At 42.0% G+C, this 23,617-nt stretch overlaps 1 protein-coding gene across 5 annotated transcripts in view; it reads left to right on the forward strand.

Annotated features, from left to right (window-relative positions):
* Window positions 1-23,617, forward strand: part of srrm4 (serine/arginine repetitive matrix 4) — a 129,684-nt gene that overhangs the window by 51,769 nt on the left and 54,298 nt on the right. For 4 of the 5 annotated variants that reach the window (XM_079690569.1, XM_079690568.1, XM_079690570.1 and 1 more), the window contains 2 exons: window positions 6,116-6,209; window positions 8,098-9,062. In XM_079690569.1, coding sequence (XP_079546695.1) covers window positions 8,860-9,062 — 203 coding nt within the window. In that variant the 5' untranslated portion in view covers window positions 6,116-6,209; window positions 8,098-8,859. Of the gene's footprint in view, window positions 1-5,657; window positions 6,210-8,097; window positions 9,063-23,617 lie in introns of those variants that run through there. The other variant, XM_079690571.1, reaches the window with a different exon arrangement.

The raw sequence follows: 23,617 nt of genomic DNA on the forward strand, positions 1-23,617 counted from the left end.
TTATTAGAGATTATTTACATACAGTATATGCGGAAATTATTGGTCCTAATATGGAACCTTGGCGCACACCCTTTCAAATCAAATTAATCAAATCAAGTTTTATTTATATAGCACATTTATAAAAGATTTTTGGTCGAGCCAAAGTGCTGTACAAATAATAAAAATACCCTACAGTAGAGACACTTTACAGCTAATGCAACAGCAGTTTGTTCAGAATATCAGTATGAGAAGAAAACGACACCCTCTGTCCTTAGACCCTCACATCGTACAAGGAAAAACTTCCAGAGAAAACCCACAGTTTAAAGGGAAAAATGGGAGAAACCTCGGGGAGAGCAACAGAGGAGGGATCCCTCTCCCAGGACGGACAGACGTGCAATAGATGCCGTGTGTAAATCGAAGAGATAATACATTTACATAGGTAGACCGAATGTTAGGAAATGCATGTGTCTATAATAAGAGGATGAATCCACGAAGATGTCAACAATCCTGTAGGAGCCTTCAGGGAGGCAGCACGACGAGACCCAGGCAGGACCGCAGAGAAAGGTTCAGCCACGACCCGAAGTCCACGACTTAATCCAGAACTCAGGATAGAGGATCCAGGATGCGGGACCACAGCAAGAGGATCAGCCTCGACTCTAGATCCCGGCGTCGATATAGACACGAAAGAAGAAAAACTTGGCTGGGTTAATCGGAACATGAGAATACACAGATACAGACAGACAGAAGGAAGAACAAGCACTCCCTTTGGAGTGATTTTTTTTTTATATTGAAGTTAAATGCATCAATCTGGTGCACTTTGAGAGCAAAATGAAGAGATATATGGATACCTCTCAACATCCATATGAAACAACTGTAAACAGATTTACTTTGTCTTTATGGATTCGATTGTGGACTTGATTGTGATTGCTGCACATTATCCCTTACTTAATAAATACTTTTTTTGATAATCTATTATATAGAAAAGTATATCATATTGATATATAATATATAATTTATTGATAATATATAATATAATCAAATATAACAATCTAAACGAAATAAGTAGTATTAAGTATTAGGGCTAAGAAAATATTGTACATGTGAAATAGTTGTATGTATTGATTTAAATTGACATGCATCCGCAAAGAAAAATAGTCCGTTGTTACTGTTTGGTTTGAACTAACGTACCAACGGCACTGAACATATTACATATTACCTACCATATTACGTTATATACTTCTTACCTTCGATTTCTCTTATTCTTCTCCTCATTCGTCTTTGTTTTTCTTCAAGTTTGTATTGTATTTCTTCAAGTTTTTATCTTGTTAGTCGAATGCACTTAAGCGTCAGCTAAATGCAATGTAATGTAATGATAAAAAAAAACCTCTGCTCTAGTCTAGACAGCGTGGGTAAATTACCGTACAGCCAATCACGATGCGTGACGTCATTGACGTCGTACGTCGTGACGTCACTGGTAAGAGACGGACCCCGAACACATATGGTACCCCGGACACATCTGGTACCGACACCGGCACTAGTTCAGAGTTGACTCCACTTTGTTTTCCACCTCTTTCAATGCCAACATTGACAGCGCATATTTCTCTTAGCTTACAACAATGTTTTACGCCGTTGGAGCAGTGCTTATGCTGTTCATACTCTTCCAAAGCAAGATTGAATTGCAAGCATGACTTCTTCAAAAACTTCAAACTCTTTGTTGTACCGACCATATAATGTTGTTTCTCATGTTAATCCAGCCCCAGCCTCTCACGAAAGTCTCAGATGTCTATTTATGCTGACCGATCAAAGAGCTCAAACCAATTTTCGGTCCTCTGAAGTTTAACCAAAAAATCTAGTTGGAAATCTTGCTCCGACTCTGAACTGGCCCTGCAACTGCCTCGATGGAAAAGCACTAACTGCAGGCATGTCTCTGCAGTTTTTTGGGCTGTAAATCAAAGTATATGCCATCTTCAACAAAATGTACCAAATTAGTTTAAATTACTTTCTAAATGATTGTCGCTTCAAACCAGGACTAAAGTATGTCTTGTGAATACTATGGGCGGTTTATGAAGGTCGTTCCAAAGTCATGTGCTTGCTGCCATTGGCACCGAGGTAATATTTCACAGAACGGTCAGGTGCAGCGAGTCTTACAGTTTGTTTACCTGGACAGCAGTCTTTGCTTATCAGGGCAATAAGATGTATTGATTACTGATAATGTGTGTGGCTGTCAGTTATAGGACGAGGATGTTAGATAATTATGTGAAAAGAGGAGTATTTCTGAGGTGTTTTATTGAACTGTTATTTAGCGAAACGCTGCTCTGGCTTAATATTCATAATGCATAATAATACATCTGTGCACACTGCCAACATTTAACATAGTTTTTGATTTAAAACCTTCATCAACTTCAACTCTTTTCTCACTAGTTTGTTGCCCTTTGGTTAAAGTACAGATTAAATTATTCAAATTGTTATTAACCTGAAGACGATTTGAGCTCCAAGTTTCTATGATTAAAACCAGATTTAAAATACTGCTTGGTTTGAGGGATTATCTTTATTTTATCTTGTCGTGCACCTAGAAGGAAAAAGAGGAATGTTGAGCTACGGCATGATGGGTAATTACACTGCCAGAATGACTGCTTTGCTGGTTTTATCCAATGTCTGTTAAGCTGAGACACCTTTCTACATGTGTCCACCTCTCTGTCGGTGACAGTGCTGATAGGGAGATGAGAATCCATTTATATTCAGTATGATATGCTAATAGAAAGATTCAGTGCAAAGCAAAGTATTCTATGACATTTCCTGTCGGTCTGCACTGATTTTTATTGTAAAGCGGAATCAGTCATTGTTATCGCTGTGCTGTTAGTTTTCTTTTTTGGAAGCTGCTGTACATTCTTCAGTTTAACAAACATACCAACAGTGGCAGGGTTTGCAACTCCCTTTCTTTGTTAATTTTGCTTTTATCGAACATCCTCCTCACACCTTGTGCTACGTCACACAAATGACTCACAACAGGTCTATTTTCTTCTCAAAATTGCAGTCGTCTGAAATGAAATATGTTATCAGGGTTTAGCAGCCTGAGCCAAAGCACCTAGAGTTTAGGGTTTACATGTTTACATCCAAGAGACTGTGTCTTTATTGGCAGCCACGCTAAAACAGTGCAGGCCTGGATTTATTCTGTGCTGTGTTTGTCCTACTTTAAAAAGTCATTTGTAGTTCAGTATTGTGACAACCTCTCAAAAATGTCTCAAATCTAGTTGTGTCAGCTACAGGTGAGGGAACACTATCATGATTGTGAAAGTGTTTTCACCTCGGGTATCTCTGGTAAAGCACTAGTTATTATTTTCTATTAACAAATAGACACAAGCAGTAGTGCTGCACGATTTGGGGAAATAATGTAATTGCTATTTTGCTGACAAATATTGCGATTGCGATTCGATTTTCGATATTTGTTTTTAAGCGACCCAACGGAAGTTTATTGTAAAATGCGGCCATATCTCCGGCTAGGAAGGTCGTATCAACATGCTCCTGTCTCTAGCAGTCCCGCAGCCCGAGCTAAGAGTGAAAGAACTAAACTTACATTAAACTTCCGTTGGGTTGCTTTAAAGTCAAGCTTCAGTTTAAGATTCACCCTGTAATAGATGTAAAACATGTGATGCAGCATCACTAACCTAACTTAGATGGTTTGTTTCACCAAACCATCTAGGAAAGCTCCATTGGAAGCCATTTGGAAAGGGCAGGCACTTTCAAAAATACTTGGCAGGTGATTGGATCAATCTGTCTATCACCTTCTATCATGGGCCATTTCTGATTGGTTAACAATGGCTGGTACATGTGGAGCACAGCACTTCTGATTGGTGTGGATGACTGACACACAAGAACAAAACAAAAACAAAAAAATTGATAATTGCCCCATTTCAAATCGCGATTTCGATTTAAAATCGATTAATTGTTCAGCCCTAACAAGCAGGGGTGGAAAGTAATACATTACCATTGCTGTAGTACTGTCAATACTGTATGTACAATTTTGATTGACTTTTCTAGGTATATATAATTAATCAATACATTATGATACATTACAATCCAATAATTAATATGCATTATTCTGCAATGACACTGCAATAACTTTTGTTACTTTAAGTTTATTTTGATTCTAATACTTTTTTACTTTAAGATTGATTTTTATATCTATACAAATTAATTTCACTTGACGTTGTGATATTGCAAAATATTACTTTAATTTGAGAGATCTTCCTTCAACACGGATTGGAAGTTTTCTTTTTTTTCTTGAGAGCTGAACAATTTCAGGAAGTTGGCTGAAAAGAATTGGTCGATGTAAACTTTTCATTGATTTAAACCATTTTATGACAACAATTCTGTCTGATGCGTAAACGCTATACAAAGTGTTCAAAGCTGTTTATCCATCTTTCTGAAAGACTGCAGGAATAGAAAAGATTCAACGATACATTGTGTGCTGTGGATTATTTATTTCCCAAACATCTTACATCATGACTTGTAGAATTATTTTTAGGTTCAAACGTTTGTGACATTGTAGGTAAGACCATCACAGAAAATAATAGAAGACACCAAATGTACCATTATTTACATTTCTCTTTCCCACCTCCTGATCTGGAAATAGTTTCTCTATTTTGTGTTCGCAAGTCATATTATACATTTTGACATCTGTAACTTCTATTGCACCTATCAGAGCATGATGAGCCATCTGATTATCTATTCTGACAACAACATGGATCACACATGTTTAGAGAAAAGCGTGGCTGTCCTGAACGCTTTGAAAAGAAAGTACTGATCATGGTTTTGAATGAAAGGTTATGCTAAGCTTTTTCTTTCACAAGTTTCACCAGAGAAAACATAATTTTGAAATGATGCAAACAGTGGCGGGAAAAGAAATGTATTGACTTACACTGTGAAACAAAAACGCTTTAGCTTTTCCTGTTCATGCTGAATATATTTGTTTAAAAAACCCATGGAGATGAATCTGCGCTAACAACTGCAATTACTGTCAGCATGAGATCTGACAGCGCAAAGCCATTGAGCCCAGCCGAAACATGGCAGACATTCCCTCTGCTTCTTTTAAAATACATCAACTAATTGGTGATGTACAATGGATGGAGGACAAATTACAGAGGACTGTTCAGCTGCCTTGTTAAGAGCCTTCAAATGGTCGATGATTTGTAGAGGTAGATTGCTCAATTTGCAGTTATTCCAGCATTTGATTATATTTTGACGCCTTTACCATAAAATCAGTTACGTATCAATTATTTTTGAAAAGTCTCTTATAGTGTACGTGATGCCTTGTTTTCATAGGTAAAAATCTATGACTAAATCTGGCACATTTACATGGTAGACTCAAGTGCTCATGTTAATAATGTGAATAAAAGAAATGAATAAAACATCTCTCTATTAAAACGCCAAAGCTGAAAAAGGAAAAGTTGTCCCTCCTCTGTTTAATTCAGCTCAATGTTCCATATAAGACCAGAAGCTAGCAGAAGCACTTCATAGAAATACTCAGCAGGAGGAAGCTGACCTCGGCACAGCCTCCACTATAACCTGGACTTCCTCCCAGGGCAGAAAAAGCTGTTTGGTATTCGCCACCATAAGTGAAACATATTCTGTGTTTTGCAGGGCCTGCTCCTCTCTGCCCTCTGATTTGATGCTTCTGCGCCATCTTTATGCAAATATACTCTCACTGATGAAGCAGCCACTTATCATTAAGTGGCTGCGGTAGTTATACATCAAGGTTTCATGTTATCAGTTTATATATGCATTATTAATCCAGACCAAGTGCTATGTCTTAATGCATTCCTATTAGCGGGGATACATATGAATTCCAACACTGTTAAAACATATTTAAAGAAAATAACTTTCAAATTGTTTGAAATAAAACAAAAATCTTATAATAAATGACCAATCAGTGCAAACATCTATGCAATTACAACAATAAATACTATGTATTATAATTCAGTCCTATTTCACCTATTTTAAGGTAAATTACATTAATTCTATTTGTCCTTTTACATTTAAATCCTGTAAGAAAACAGGTTTAACACAATGGCTTTCTCAGATCTAAGCTACACTACAAATATATCTTATCTGCTCTCTGTTGTTTCTTCCAATCTAGAGAAACATTTCAAAGGAAGTTAAGAAGTTTGAGCAGAGGATCATGAAGAACAATAAGGAGTTCATGTGTTTGAGTCTGGACCTCCTGAAAGAGGGTGAGTATATTGTGAGCTTGTTGAGCTGTTGCTCCGTGTTATGTGTCGTGTAGAAGCAGCCTGGAGAGGAAAGGAGGAGGTATCCGACGGCGGGGAAAAGATGAAACCTCCTGGGGGAGGTTTGTGTCAGCCACATGCTCCGGCTGCTCCTCAGCGAGCCGGCCCTTTGTTATGCTGATTTGCTCAGCCTTTTGTCCAAGACTCCCACAGAGTGTCTGTGTGAGTGAGAGGACAAGAAAGAGAGAAAGACTGACATCGTTTACAACATTTTACAGAATACATCTTTCTAATATTCAGGCGATAGCAGCACTTTGCAATATCATGCTATCCTATTCAATACTGATTTAATAATACAACTTTATGATGAAACTGAAAATGTTAAAATACATTCATTTTCATCTTCATCTTCAAGGCAAAGATTTGTCCTTTTTAAAGGAATTTTTTTATTATTTATCAACTTACCGATATCATTTAGTGTATATTATCTTTGCGGCTGTAGATACCGAAGACATTTATTGGTCCCAGTTGGTTTGTTCTCCAACAACATTAGTCTTGGTGGTGACAGTATAGGTTCAATACAACACACAGAACGTTAATGAAAAAGCATGAATAAATAACAACGTTACCGTAACAACAAGTTGATATAAGTGATATATCCAATCCAATCCACTTTATAGCACATATTAAAAACAGAGGGTTTACCGAAGTGCTTCACAGCAAACATAACATTATAATAAAATATAATATTACAATATTAGATAAAAGGCATACATAAGAATAGATAAAAGGCACATAAAGGCTATGGACAGACAATAAAAGCATACAAATCGATAAAACATAGCTCAAACTGACTCCAAAACGAGGGAAAAGAGGTGGGTCTTCAGACAGGACTTAAAAGTTTGAAGGGTGGGCGACAATTTGACATGGGGGGGCTGGTTGTTCCAGAGCCTGGGGGCTAGTGCTGAGAAGGCTCGGTCTCCCCTGGTATTTTTCTTGGTTTTTGGGACTACCAGCCGCAGCTGATCACCCGGCCTCAAAGCCCTTGAGGGGGTGTACACCTGTAGAAGGTCTGAGATGTACTGAGGGGCCAGCCCATTCAGCGATTTAAAAACAAACAATAGAATCTTAAAATTAACTCTAAAATGGACAGGAAGCAAGTGGAGGGAAGACAGAATTGGTGTGATGTGTTCATGCTTGCGTGTTCCTGTAAGCAGCCGAGCCGCAGCGTTTTGTACCAGCTACAGGCGTGCCAGCGTGGTCTGGTTTAGGCCTATTATATATCAAGACACTATAAATGTTCTGAGCTGTGATATTATCTACATTCATTTTTTCTACCCTCTGTAGAGGGCGTATAGTCATGGTGCACCAACCAAAGCAAAAGCAACAGGTTTATTTATTTTTAAATAACAAAATATCCATTTATTAATTGAAAACACCTTTTAAAAAGCATGAAACTTCTTCCAGGCACACATTATTTGTTTTAAGAAGTAAATGCACAGGTCTGAAACTAACCATTATTTTATTATGGATTTACCATTAGGCCTTTAAATGTCCGAAAAATAGTAAAGACATAAACACATTGCAGGATTTTATAGTTGTAGTTAACATAACAACGGTCTGAATCTCCAAGATATTACATTTACATTGATGAAAAACAGACAATCCTCACAACGTAGAAGCCAGTGTTTTGAGTTTTTGCCTCATCGATTAGAAAATTATTTGATCGATAAATTGACTAAATAATAGAAGTATCCAAGTGATAAAAAGTAAACAAGAGAAGGAAAAAAATACTAAGGTATGAGTGAAGGGAGAAAAAAATAAACGATGACACAAAGAAGGAACGGATGTAAGAAAGAGAGAAACTGATGAAATGTGAACCTAATCAAAGGTCAGGCAGAGTGAAACAAGTGTAACACAAAGACAGTGACGATGACAGAGGGTGTCCCTCTCCCCTGCGCCCAGCCCCCGTCTTTGACGTCACAGACCGAGACACACAAAACAAGCGTCTCTGCTGAGCCCCTCACTCGCTTTCCAACCGCACGCTCTCCAGCGCACATTCATGCGTGCCCTCACATACGGAGCAACACTTGCCTCGATACCCGCTCAGCCTTCAGCCGGTGTGCGTGGGAGTGCAATCATCTCTACACCAAAACATTGCACTCCAGCATCAAGAAAAGCCACTCTCACCCCTCGGGACTGAAACAAGCTCCTGTGAGTGATGCCTCATCCTGTGTGAGGCTGCCGACCGGGAGCACACGGGAGAAAAAGGAGAGCTCCGACTCCCAGCCCAGACCCCGACTCCGTCCCGAAACCAAAAAGCAGCAGATGTGACAGAGAAGGAGAGGCGGAGAGAAAGAAACACAATCCCCCCCACCCCTCCTTCCCTCATCTGGGAGAACAATAACCAGCTTTCAGTTGGAGAGGGTCAGCTTTTGTCCCTCTCCCCACGCTCCCGTTGAAGAGCGAGGAGCAGACAGACGAGCTGACACATTGACCCGCTGCTTTGAGAGGAGGGGATCGCGCAAAGCAGTCACTGCGCTTGGAAAGATTTTATTCAGTACTTGGACAGCTCCTGAGCAACCAGCCGGCCGAGTGTTTCCATGAGTGAGTAGACAATATTGTTTTTGGTTCGGAGACTAAGGCACCACAGATGGAGCCCCCGTGTTCGCTCCAACTCGGCCCCTGTGGCCCCTCTCCATCCCTTGGATCGCAGAGCAGCACTGCCGGCTTCGAGCAGCTGGAGGAAAAGCAGCTCTTTGAGAAGTTTTGGAGGGGGACTTTCAAGGCTGTGGCCACCCCGAGAGCAGAGAGCGTCATTGTGGCCAGCATCACCGCACACAGGAGGGTGACCAAGTAAGTTCTCTACCTTTTCATCACAGTTAAGGAATAAACACATCTTGGTCTTTCTCACACTTTTGAATTGTGTTGCTGCTTCAGTGTAAGCTGTCAAAGAAGGTAGTAAATCTCCTTTGCTTTTACACAAAACAGGTGGTTGTAGAGGTTTTGTCAAGCAGGACACTGATGTTTGTTTGTAAGCGGTTGCCTAAATGTAGCCATGCCAGAATCACTAAACTCTATTGTCAACAACAGGACGGATCCTTGTTGTGTCAGACATTCCCTAGCATCCTTCATATCACCCTGTGTTTGTTCATTTACCAAGTCAAGAGACAGTTGTCCAGTTGACAACACTCAATTAAGATATTTAGGTGGCATAAAAGCATCATTCGAACAGCCTTTTTACATCTATATATTTTATACTAGCTACTACATGTACACCTTGATATGTTTGTCTGCCAATCCAATCCTTTCCGACGAAAATATCTCAAAATATGTCTTTGGTGTTGATTTATCTCCACCCATTTGAATTATCTCCCTTTTTAGTTTTTGAATGCAGCTGGACACTTGACATACGGCCAAACACAGCTGGCATGGAGAGTGTGAAGCTCAGTTAATTGTCCCTTTTAAAGGTCACATGGCGGCATCTAAATGCCTCTAATGTCACACTTGTCCCCCTCTTTCCACTTGTGACATTGCTTTGTGACAGCATCGGTTAAAGATGCAACATGTCACGTGTTTTTCCCCCCTTTTCATCCATCCAACCAAAGGTTAGCCCGAGATGAAATGAAAAATATCTGTTGCCCTTTCTCTTCTTCATCCATTCCTTTTAATCCCATCTTTGCTCCTTAGTGTGCAATCAAGCATCAACTGCTGGCCTTGACAATTTGATCAATTGTGTCATGCACTGCTCTGCCTTTTTTGTCAAATACCATACCATTTTGGCAGTAATACAGAATACGTAATGACTGATCAAACCGGTACATCATTTAACACACTTGTGCGTTTGCGCATGCGTACTCACACGTCAAATGATGTAGCTTGCTTGGTTGACCTTTGAATGGTTTTGACACCCACTATCAACTTTCTCTTATGTGAAATTAGCTATGTTAATGAGGATTAGAATGGCCCATTTCATCCTACATCGGCCCAGGCGGTGCAACACACTGAACCAGATAATGTGCGTTTAATGGGTTCAATTACAGCAGGGCCGTAATGCTGCACATGGCCTGGTTATAAGCTATTTTATAACCTTGCATGATATGACAAAAAATAACACTTTACTTGTAAGAATATGATAGAATATGAATTGTGCCCCCAGCTCAGCAATCTAACCAAATAACTACAGCCCTATTTTAAAAGGACAAAAACAACCACAACCTGGTACATAAGATGGAATCCATTGCATACTATTTTGGGAAACTGGCAAAAATCAAATTGAAAGAGAAAAAATTCACACAGGAGAAAATTAGCTTCAAAGTGGCTGGCCGCCATGAACTGAGCAGACTTTTTTTTAAATAGCTGGAGCCTCTGGAGCGGGTCCCAGCTGTCTGTTCAGCTTCAGATGTTTAAGGAAGGAAAGTCTCCTCAAGTGGCATTGCCCCTGCATGGACTCCATCAGGGTGACAGTGACAATGATGGCGGCATGGCAGGGGCAGGCGGAGACTCAACGTCCCCAGAGAGCAGACATAATGTTGCTAATTCGCCTGGGTCTGTTTTTAAGACGTCAGCAGTCTCCTTCGTCCGCTTTTCCTCTGGGGTCCTGTCTCTTTGTACATTTGCTGAAATGCAGATGGACTTTTGGGTGATACAGATTGTAAATAATGAGTAAAACACAACAAACAATACACCCAGAGAATATAAATACAGGAGAGGACTCAAACTGTAGATTTTGTTCGAGCCGAGTGTGGCCGGGGAATGCTAAGACCATCAGATTGCATGGCCTACGGCTTGGTCCTCTTCCTCCTTCTCTCCGAGAGGAAGCATCATTATTCACCGTGGATAAGTGAGGGGTGAGGAACAATTGCAGTGAAAGTGAGAGGCCATTATCTACAACAAGCAGAGAGGGAGAGAAGAGGGAAGACAGAGGGAGAGCCACAGGGAGATGTTTCATGTTCAATGAGCACGCGTCTTTCTCTTTTTGCACCGTCCTCACCCTTGCTTTCTGTTCTCCTCCTTTTGTCTCAGTACTGCTGAAATCAAAATGCTAGAGGGGCCAGTGAGCCACAGAGGAGTAATTAGAGTTTTGTTGTCCTCCCCTCTCTGTCCTCACTGTCTCCCCCCTCTTCAGGCCAGTCACTCAGTGCAGGGGAGGAGTTCACTGACTCTGTGCAGCGGGGTGGGGCTCTGCTTAAAACCATTGACCCCTGCAAGCTGTTTTGTTCGTGGGGGGCTCCTAATTAAATATGCAGGCTGGCTAACTTTGGGTTGTGTGAGAGTGTGTTTGTGCGTGCATTCATGTTCATCTGTACTGGAAATGTTTTTCAGAAATGGCAAGGGTTTTAAATGATGCCGTAAGCCTGTGTGTGTCTCCGTGCATGTCTGTCTATGTGTGGCTGCAATAAGTGGGGTCTTGTCCAACTCAGAGGCAGATGGCAGGCTTGAGAGAATGCAATGCATGGGAGAAGGGAGAGTGTGTGTGTGTGTGTGTTTCAGGGGGGTTCAGGCCTCTTACCTCAGCAGATGCTGGTTCAACGAGGAAGAGGAAAAGGGTTTGGAGGGGCTTGTTCACTGACAGCACCAATGGGAATATACAGCCGGGTGGACAAAAAAGCTGGATCACTAAAGCTGGAAAAAATGCATTCAACATGTTAGAAATGGTCTTTTAAATAATTGATAATTATAAGAAAACTTTTGAACATAGGTACAAAGTGCAGTAAAAAAAACAAATAGTAAACAGTTATGGCTATTCTGAGATAATAGTGACCTCGAGTAACAAAGCAAGTGGGTGGAACAACTAGGAGACCCCCGCCTGAGGATCTCAGTGGCTCATAAGGGATTAACAAATCAACAATACTAGAGGCCTGGCCAAGCAAAGCCTTAAATGTACAAGGAACATCTTCTAATCAATTAAAAAACCCACAGGGAGAAGATGCAGAGATTCAACAATGGGAATGATGGGATCTGATTTTAACAGTAGTCAAACTGAGAGGAAATAGGCTGAAGGAAGTATTATTGTACCACTCTAGTTGCTCAGTTTTTGAATGGCGAGGACTCCTTTTAGATAAGATGATTGTATATGATGATTGATGTATTTACAGGAAACGCTGAGCCATCCAGCACTTGCGGTCAGAGAAACAGCTGAGGAGTGAGGCTATATTTGCACTCTCAAAGGGCAAACAGCTGTATGTCATCGCCATAGATATGAAAATCAATACGATGATCAAATATGCGGCCTATTGGCAGCATGTGAATGGAAAACTCAAGAGAGCCCAGAATTCAGGGCTCAATTTAGCAGAATTCGGAAACAGAATTTTCTGAACTGCAACAACTATTGTCTCCCCATTGCACAGGAAAACTGTACACAACTTTAGCACGTTTGGTAGGTCATTGTTGAACTTCTACTCTTTGATGAATTGATAGTTTAGGTAATATTGTACCTTTTCTACATAAGTTTGGCCGAAATGGTGGTTTGTTAACAATATATATGATTGTTTGACAGCTAGAGCTTTTGTCTACTCAGAATTACTTATGTTGTTATTCTCAAAAAATGCTTTGGTGTCCATTCCCTGTTTAGGGATTTTTCCCCACATAAACACAAAAATACAGAGATAAAATGTTCTGAGAGTGAGAATAAATGAATTGAAGATTTAGAGTCTCAATAACATCAAGGAGAAGCAGTCAGAGCTCCCCCTGGGACATAGCGTCTCTCTTTCCTTCTCTCTGTGAGAATGACAAACATGATTTAGTGACGGACGAGTGGTTTGTCTGCCGTTATATATCTCTCTGTCTGCAACCCTGCTCTTTTCATCGCTGATTATCTTTACGCGACTTCTCTCCCTCGCCTCACATCAGTATTTCCCTACCTCTTTCTCTCTGTATCTTTTTATTTTGCGTAAACTCGCCCTCTCTGTGTCTGTGTGGTATTACTCAGAGCACACAGGAGGCGGCTGCTGAGGCATGCTGACAAGAGAGTAGGAGATGATACTCCCAGACTCCCCGGGCAGGAATAGGACTTATCACTGCAATGAATTCACATTTAATATGTATTCCAATGTAGCCAGTCCATTTGAATCAAACCATTTTCTTTGGCTTAACACATTAGACATCGTTCCAGTGTGTGTTTGCAGCAGGATGCATTTTGTATGTCAGCAGCTACAATAGAGAGGCTATTAAGTAAAGGTGTTTTCTGTATATCTGATGCACAGTCACAGCATGTAGTTGCTTTAGAAGGCATTTAAGAAATCCAAGATACAAATAAAGTAAGTGGTGGAAAAGAACAGGAAGAAAAGAGAAACATTTTCTTAATTGAAATTATTTTGGAAATGTTTCTTGATTACTTAAATCAAGAATAGACATATGCAATTTAACAAGAAATGTGCGTCAAACAACAAACCCAGGTGTTTGACAGAAGGCTTGGTGTTTTTCATTTTCGAAAGGACATTGTAATGCAGAAGCTAAGACTAATACGACTGCTCATTTCTTGTTTGGCTGAAGATATTTTGGCTCATTAACAAATAGAGAGTGAGAGTAGTTTACATCTTAATGATCAAGCATTTTTTAAGTTGAGGGTTTGAAACTACCAAGATGTGTTGAACATCCTCGAATTCCCAAACAACACTGAATCACTAGCTTTTTCAACTATAAATTCAAAGTATTTCAAAACTTTTGACACAACTATCTACTGTAGTCAGCAAATGGTAGAGAATCAACATTTCCTTTTTCCTTATTTCTGCACATATAAAAGAGTCATATTGTGTCAGTTATGTCCATTTTATACAGTAGCAATATGTATGCAATATTTTCTTTTGTCAAATAACATTACTGTAGCTGCCTTAACCTACTCAGTATGCCGGTCACAGTAAAGCTGTAGATGCAAAACTGTTGAGTTTATAATAAACAAAGACCTTTTTTTACTTAGTAATTTAACTTTCCATTTCTTAATAGAATACTATTTGATTTCTTCTTCAAAACTTGCATAGTCTTGCTTTACTAAGCCAGTATGTGTTGTATCACATAGTCCTGATGGGTTAAGGAAGAAAAATAATTGTACATCTGTCACATTAACTCACCAGACAGGCCATCGTAATTCTTAGTAGAAATGAAGGGATGCTGTTATTTATTCTACTGCAACGTCAACCTGCAGAGGCCAGTCTGTCAGACCGCTTTTACTTTTCTAATAAGAAACACTGCTACCATCTATATTCCTCTCTACCTGCAGGGTATTGCTGTACCAAGTCTAATCTCTTCCAAGTACTGCTGCGAAATAGAATACATAGCTAAAAAAAGTAAAGCTCTGTTGGCCATGTTCTGATTTTGAATTAACAGAGAATATGACTTTGGAGCAGCTGTGGCTCAGGAGGTAAATGGTGCACCAATTGAACGGTTGGAGGTTTAATCCTCAGCCCCAGCAGTCTAAGGGTCTAACGGCAAGATACCTGACCCAACGTGCTTGTGTAAAAGTGCTTTGAGGGGTCTCAAAGACTGTACAATTTACCATAATTCTGTCTTTTAAAACTCAATGACATTTCGAAATGTCACCCTGTTCTCTTCATGATAAAGGTACTGTGAGACATTACTCGAGCTATAATGACACTCCGTTTGTTTCCAGGAGACGATATGTTGCACTTGACTGCTAACTTGTAATGGATGATCGATATTGCCTGGAGGGTAACAAAAAGCTTCAGAATTCTCTGTGATTCTTTTAATAACGCCATCATTTTCTTTTTTGTTCTAATAGGCTGTTGCTTGCTCGGGGTTATGCGAAGGAGCTTCTTTGAACCCTTCTACACACACACAAACACAAACACACACACACACACACACAAACACAAACACACACACACACACACACACACACACACACACACACTGTCATGTCCAAGAAACTTATTGTGAAAGTTTATTCTTTATGTTAGAGTTGTCATGTCCCTTTGTCTTGTGCTTTATGTCTATACCCTTAATTATTTCTTCCTCTCATTTCAGGCCTCCACGCTCCCCGCCCCTTTTCTGTCTCCTGCGTCCTTGATTATTTTCCCCGCCCTGATTGTTTCCAACTGTGTCCCCTTTACCTGTGTATATATTGTGTTAGCTCCCTCCTGTTAATTGTCAGTTCGTTGTCTCTCGAAGACCACGTATCGGCTTACCTCACGGACCTTTTCACGGACCTTTGCTATAGATCGCATTATAGTTTTCCTCGAAAGAGTGGTTTTGTTTTCCTTGTTTGATTACTGTGCAAATTCCAGTAAAGTCTTTATTTTGAAACGCTATCTGAGTCTGAGTTTTGAGTCGTGCAATTGAGTTCATGCCTCAGTGTTCTCCCCTTGACAGTACGAACTGACCATCAAAATGAACTCAGCCGACTCAGATCAGATTAAGAACGCTATCCGTTCTCAGGGCCAACGTCTTGGGCAACAAGAGGAGCGTATGGCCACCATGCAGCAGGGAGTGCAGGATCTAACCAGCAGCCAGGGGGAACTACAAACATCGTTGACGACCCAAGTTAATCTACTGGCAGCAGAGGTTCAGCGTGTGCTCACTCACCTGCAGGCTGTTTCTCCTCCTACGACTCCTCCGGTTCCAGCGGTGACCGGATTCGATCCCAACCGGGTTACTGAGCCGCACAGTGCTTCCATGCGTCTGGCTCCACCCGAAAGGTACTCCGGGGACTCAGAAGGCTGCCGGCCGTTCATCGTGCAGTGTGAGTTACACTATCACCACCAACCGGCTGCTTTTCCCACGGACATTTCCAAAGTGGCTTTTATGATCTCTCATCTCTCCGGCCGAGCAGCAGCGTGGGCCACGGCAGAATGGTCCCGAGGCTCGCCTATCTGCGGGTCTCTGGAAAACTTCATAGACACTATGAGGAAGACTTTCGATCAAACCACGCCGGGCAGGGAAGCAGCTCGGGCTCTGATCAAGCTGCGACAACATCAGCGGAGTGTGGCTGACTACGCCATCGAGTTCCGGACTAAGGCAGCCGACAGCGGCTGGAACTCCGCTGCATTGTTTGACGCTTTCGTCAGCGGTCTCTCGGATTCTTTACAAGACCAGCTGGCGCCTCTCGATCTGCCCGCTGATTTGGACTCTGTCATATCCATGGCTGTACGTATAGACAATCGTTTGACGGAGAGGAGAAGGAATAAATCCAAGGATGCGGTTGACCCACCTCTCCAGAGGAGACGCTCGCCGCTGGATATTACTTCTTCTTGGAGGCCCCGTCACCCCTCACCACCTGCGTTCCGGACAACAGCGCCCCCTGGCTCCGTGGAGGAGCCAATGCAGTTGGGCCGCGCCAAGCTGTCGCTGGCAGAACGTCAGCGTCGATTCAAGGAAGGTCTGTGTTTCTACTGCGGGCAGCGCGGACACCCACAAGCGGCTTGTCCGGTAAAAGAGGAGGCTCACCAATGAAGAGGAGTACGTTGGTGAGCCGGATCTCTTCCTCTGACTTTCCTCCTCGCACCCTGACCCGGATCCAGGTAAAAATCAGAGACAATGTAGTTACTCATGGTGTTCTCATTGACTCAGGGGCGGACGAAAGTCTTATGGATTGGGGTTTAGTTAAAAAATGGGACATAAAAACTAAACCTCTACCCCAGCCTCTTGAAGCGAGTGCTCTCGATGGGCGGCTGTTGTTTAAAGTGACTCACCAAACGGAGCCTTTAGAAGTAAGATGTAATGATAACCACCATGAGACAATGTCTTTTCACTTATTTAACTCAGCCCAACATCCACTCATTTTGGGGTTTCCCTGGTTGAAACTTCATAACCCTCACATAGATTGGCAATCTGGGAGGGTGGAGGGGTGGGGAAAAAATTGCATTGATCTCTGTTTTAAGCAGGTAGCAGAGATTGACAGGGGATGTAACACTGGGAGTGTTAGGCAGGATACAGTCCCAAAAATATATCTTCCGGATGTACTTTCAGTTCCTTCCTGCTACCACGACCTTAGTGAAGTTTTTAGTAAGTCCAAAGCTCTGGCTCTTCCTCCTCACCGCTCCTATGACTGTGCTATTGACTTAATTGCCGGGTCTCCCATTCCTAAGGGTCGACTTTATGCAATTTCAGGACCTGAGAAAGAGGCCATGAAGGACTATATTGATGCCTCCCTCAAGACAGGGCTTATTCGTCATTCCTCATCCCCAGCAGGGGCAGGTTTTTTTTTCGTGGGCAAAAAGGATGGGTCTCTTAGGCCCTGTATCGACTACTCACCTCTCAATGACATTACGGTTAAAAACCGGTACCCCCTCCCTCTCATCTCGTCCGCTTTCGAGCAGCTTCAGGAAGCCAAGGTTTTCACCAAATTAGACCTGCGGAACGCCTATCATTTGGTCAGGATCAGGGAGGGCGATGAATGGAAGACGGGTTTTAACACCCCTTCAGGACATTATGAATACCTGGTCATGCCGTTTGGATTATCAAACGCTCCTGCAGTCTTCCAGGCTATGATCAACGACGTGTTGAGGGAGTTTCTGAACCGTTTCGTTTTTGTTTATCTGGACGACATTCTGATCTACTCCCCTGACCTTCACACCCACAAACAACATGTCCGCCTGGTTCTACAGAAACTGCTCCAAAATAAGTTGTTTGTCAAAGCTGAAAAGTGTGAATTTCATGTGGAAACAGTCACTTTTTTGGGCTTCATCATTTCCCCAGGTCAGGTTATGATGGACCCAGAGAAGGTTAGCGCAGTAGCCTGTTGGCCTACCCCTGACTCTCGCAAAAAAGTGCAGCAGTTTTTAGGCTTTGCTAATTTTTACAGACGTTTTGTGCGGAGCTTCAGCGCTATTGCAGCCCCTCTTCATGTCCTCACGTCCCCTCAGGTGCCTTTTGTGTGGTCTCCTCAGGCTGAGGAGGCTTTTTCTCGGCTGAAAAAGATGTTCACCACTGCCCCCATACTTACCATGCCGGATCCCACTCGCCAGTTCGTGGTGGAAGTGGATGCCTCCAACGAGGGGGTGGGAGCGGTCCTCTCCCAGCAACAACAGAAGGACAACAAACTTCACCCCTGCGCCTTCCTGTCCAGGAAGCTCTCCCCGGCAGAGAGAAATTATGACGTGGGAAACCGTGAGTTGCTGGCCGTGAAGTTAGCGTTGGAAGAGTGGAGGCATTGGTTGGAGGGAGCCGAGCATCCTTTTGTGGTCTGGACCGATCACAAGAACCTGGAGTACATCAGAAAGGCCAAAAGACTGAACTCCCGCCAGGCTAGGTGGACCTTGTTTTTCAACCGTTTTGACTTTGTTCTTTCCTACAGGCCGGGGTCTCAGAATGTCAAGCCTGACGCTCTGTCCCGTCTGTTTGACCCTGTGCCTGCAGCCAAGGAGCCGGAACCCATCATCCCATTGAACCGGGTGGTAGGAGCGCTGACTTGGCCAGTAGAGAAGGAGGTAATACGTGCCAATGCTGGAGCTCCTGCACCAAGGGGTTGCCCGCCTAACCGGATTTTTGTTCAGGAGGCCGAGCGACCACAGGTGATCCACTGGGCTCACACTTCGCTGCTCACCTGTCACCCCGGAGTCAAGAGAACTATGTTCATTGTAAAACAACGTTTCTGGTGGACATCCATGGAGAAGGAGGTGAAGGAGTATGTGGAGGCGTGCCCTATCTGCGCTCGAAACAAGACCTCTTCCAGGTCGCGAATAGGGTTATTACAACCACTCCCTATTCCCAACAGGCCCTGGTCAGAGATCTCCATGGACTTCGTCACTGGCCTGCCCCTCTCTAGAGGTAAAACCACAGTTCTCACGGTAGTGGACAGATTTTCCAAAATGACACATTTCATTGCTCTGCCAAAGATGCCCTCAGCTAAGGAAACGGCGGAGGTCATGATGCAGAATGTGTTTCGGCTTCATGGTTTCCCTAAGGATATTGTCTCCGACCGGGGCCCCCAGTTTGTGTCACGCTTCTGGAAGGAGTTCTGCAGCCTCATCGGTGCCACGGTCAGTCTCTCGTCTGGATATCATCCGGAGTCTAACGGCCAGACAGAGCGCCTAAATCAAGAACTGGAGACCTGCCTGCGCTGCCTGGTGTCCCAGAATCCATCCTCCTGGAGCGAGCACCTCACCTGGGTTGAGTATGCACACAACATCCTCCCTACTTCTGCCACGGGCCTGTCCCCGTTTCACTGTGTTTATGGCTACCAGCCGCCACTGTTCCCAGCCACGGAGGGGGAGGTCACGGTCCCGTCTGCCCACGCTCTGGTCAGGCGTTGTCGGCGCGTGTGGGCTGCGGCTAGGAAGATACTCTGCAGGAATTCACAACTGGTTAAAAGAGCAGCAGACCGAAAACGCCGACCAGCCCCTGTATACCAGCCAGGCCAAAAAGTCTGGCTCTCTACACGAGACCTTCCCCTCCACTTACTCTCCCGAAAACTGGCTCCCCGGTTTGTGGGTCCTTTTCCCATCACCAAGGTCATAAACCCAGTCTCAGTGAGACTACGGCTTCCCAGGGCCATGAAGGTACATCCCACCTTCCATGTAGGGAAATTAAAACCATTGAAGGAGAGCGCTATGGTTCCCACCGTCAAACCCCCCCCGCCCCCCCGGATGATCGATGGAGGTCCGGTTTACACGGTCAAGTCACTATTGGCTAGTCGGAAAAGGGGTAGAGGGCGACAGTTACTGGTTGACTGGAAGGGTTATGGTCCTGAGGAGCGGCAATGGATTCCTTCCCGCTTCATCGTGGACAAAAGCCTCATTGAGGATTTTGACCGCCTCAACTCAGAGGAGCCTGGGCCGTCAGGAGCCGTCCCTAGAAGGGGGGGTACTGTCATGTCCAAGAAACTTATTGTGAAAGTTTATTCTTTATGTTAGAGTTGTCATGTCCCTTTGTCTTGTGCTTTATGTCTATACCCTTAATTATTTCTTCCTCTCATTTCAGGCCTCCACGCTCCCCGCCCCTTTTCTGTCTCCTGCGTCCTTGATTATTTTCCCCGCCCTGATTGTTTCCAACTGTGTCCCCTTTACCTGTGTATATATTGTGTTAGCTCCCTCCTGTTAATTGTCAGTTCGTTGTCTCTCGAAGACCACGTATCGGCTTACCTCACGGACCTTTTCACGGACCTTTGCTATAGATCGCATTATAGTTTTCCTCGAAAGAGTGGTTTTGTTTTCCTTGTTTGATTACTGTGCAAATTCCAGTAAAGTCTTTATTTTGAAACGCTATCTGAGTCTGAGTTTTGAGTCGTGCAATTGAGTTCATGCCTCAGTGTTCTCCCCTTGACACACACACACACACACACACACACACACACACACACACACACACACACAATAAACTGTTTATATAGTGTGTGTATATATTTATACATTTGATTATTAGTACTGTGTTCAATGGTTGAGTTCATCTAAACCCCTAAAGGCATCAACATGCTGGCAACGAAGAGGAACATATCTTAATGGGAACCACACATGAACTCTCTTTTTATGATGTTCATTGTGTTGTCTTTATGCCAGGCATGCAGCAGAAAAGGCAATGTCTAGCAGCAGAAGATCAAAGACGATCAAAGATAACCTTTTAATTTGTTCAGCAAGACATTTTAAAGAATTGATTATCATAGCGAAAATAAACAAAAGCAATGGACAAAAGTTTTAATTTAAAGACACTTTGCTAGAAGAAAGGACATCTGAGATTTGTTCGGCAATAATATGGCACGTTATTTTGTTTTTAAACATACCTTGAAAAGCCTGCCTGTATTTCTTAATCTTTATTGTAGTTGCCTATTAATTACCTTAACCCTCATCCCAGAAAAGTGAGGACTTCACTTGGGAGGATTTCCTGTTCTCATGAGGATATCTGGTTCTTATAGAAGCATATACATCAGAATCATGTGCAGGCACCTACCTATAAGAACATAATGGTCATGCACATATGGAGACTGACACATTGCCCATGGGGGGGGGGGGGTAGATGTGATAATTCCTCCAGCTGAACAGCAACAGCAGCGTTTTCGAGGATGAAAGCAAAGAGTTGAGAGTTAACCCTTTCCTTCAAACATCAGCTCAAAGCTGCTGTGAAAATTCCCCCTCAGGGATCACAGCTCCAAGCCCGTGGTCCACCTTAGAGGGGAAAATGCCACACACTTTGAAGGCTCATATCCTGAGTAGCACATTTTCATGTGCTACATATTCTTGCAGTTGAGGTTTCATATCCCAGTTTAGAGGATAAAAACGTCAACATTTGACCCTATCTGGCATCCCCGACCATTTTGAAGCAAAATGACATAATTATATTGTGGATTAATTCCACCTAATCACATTAGTAATCCCTTGCTTTGCATCTGGTTCATATCGTGAGTAGGTGCAGGGGTCAGACTTTAATTTAGGCATGTGGTCATCCTGCTGGATGTTTTTTTAAACAAATACCACTGTCTTAATTTATCAAGTTCACTTTGGTTAATATACGTAAAATAGCTCTACCCCGTATACTATGTGCTATTCTTTTTCCTATGAATTTTCTTGAGATATAAAATATATTACAATAAAAGGGTCGTCTTTCTGTATTATCCCAAATTAAAATGTAACCAAAGTAAAAGAAGGTTTTAGAACAAAAATCTTAATGCTCCAAATTATATTATTAAAAGTAAATATATTTACTTTATGAGAAAAGTTACTTACAGTGTAAACATATGTAATACTATTCATTTAATGGAATACAAATACAATTATTAAAACAAGCACAGTTATAGACTTCATTTTAAATATTGTATTAAAGGTGTAGTTAACTGCATAACTCATCCTAATAGGTGCCAATGACTCCATAGTTACCTCATTTGGCAATAAGAGTGAACATTTAAAAGAAAAAACATGTCATTGTCAACAAATTCAACAAGTTTGTTAAGCTCATCATACATTTTGCATGTAACACTTGACAGGACACCAAAATTGAAGTGTAAATGTAGAATCATAACCTTCTTGTATGCTTCTATATTGCAATACAGTGGTTCATTAAAGTCTACATTGCATCTCAGAGCATTGACACTAAGACAAGAGAATGTATTTCACAAGTTGTTTGCATATGTTCAATCAGCATCAGTAAAATAATAGGCGAGAATGTATTCTGTCAAGCTGTAGAGAGAGTTGTTCTGCTCTGATGGCAGAGAGGAGTTAACCAATTTAGTTTGAACTTGTGTTGTTATGCCTGAATTAGTTTAATTCCATAATCATAACAGTGAGGACAAAAAAACACAAGCCCTGCTTAAAAATGACTGTCTTGTTCATTTAAATGAAATCTGTTCATGTACAAAATGAACTGCTAGAGTGTGTATCTGTACAGCACCTGCCTGCACTTAGAGTACTTTATGTTAAAACCCAGTGCACTGACATTTAAAAAGACTCATGACATTTAAGTCCATTAACATAGTAAATTGTGTTTGCTTGTTCACAAGATGTGATGGTGTATGCTTGTCATTTTATCAGTTTGCCAAGTGAACAATCTGAGGCACACGGAGACAGAAAAGTGCGGAATCGTAATCAATGGGTAAAATATCTCTAACACTGATTATTTTCTTAGTATTTCGGTTGACACAAACTCTGCGGTCTGCGTATTTCTTTCAGAAACTGTTAAGAATCACTAGCTTTAGTCTTTCAAAATGTATTAGGTGTTCCTTATCTCTATGACCTTTTGGCGTGTAATGTTCTAGCTATTCAACTTTATTTGGTGATGTGAGTAACACATGCAGACAGATGTTGCCTCTGATACTTCAATGAACTTTCAGCTATGTTGCCTTTGGCTGCTTCACAGTTCAACCTTCAGAACACTTTGAATGAGTTGGTGTGTATTACTTTAAAGGTGGGGTAGGTCATTTTGGAGAAACCAGCTCGAGTGCGCTTGAATTTGAAAATACACAGCCGGAAAAATCTGCCACTTCCTTACAGAGCCCCTCCTCCAACACACACGAATGCGCACATGACCAATGAGGGCACGAGAAAAGTTTGTGCACAGATGGAAGGCTGACAGGCAGGTAGGCCATCCAGTTATTTTAGCCAGGCCGGCTAAAATGATTGGTCGTGCTTTTTACAGTATTACGGGTTCCACAGATGACATTTTTTTATGGATTTATTGTCAAAGCATTTAATGTATTCATTGCTATCAGGATGTTAAGAGAATTCCATGGAATATAACAAAAAGTGTTTCTGAAATAAATTAAATACCCCACCTTTAACATTGGTGAGCAAGTACACAACAAGGTTAAAGCTGACTCAACTGAATAAGCAAAAAATAAAAGACTAAAGAACAAGCTTCACTTTAGTTCATAACATTTTTCTCTTGCGAAAATGCATATTTTGAAATTGTTAAGAGTGTGAACAGCAACAAACAGCCTTGTGTAATTTGCTTCTTTATTTTGTGAAAGAAACAGGGTGAAAGAGGAAAGAGAAAAATAGTTTTCAATAAATACGTTTGATGGAAATACAACA

The sequence above is a fragment of the Notothenia rossii genome, assembly GCF_949606895.1.
Source record: "Notothenia rossii genome assembly, chromosome: 6".
Lineage (NCBI taxonomy): Eukaryota > Metazoa > Chordata > Actinopteri > Perciformes > Nototheniidae > Notothenia > Notothenia rossii.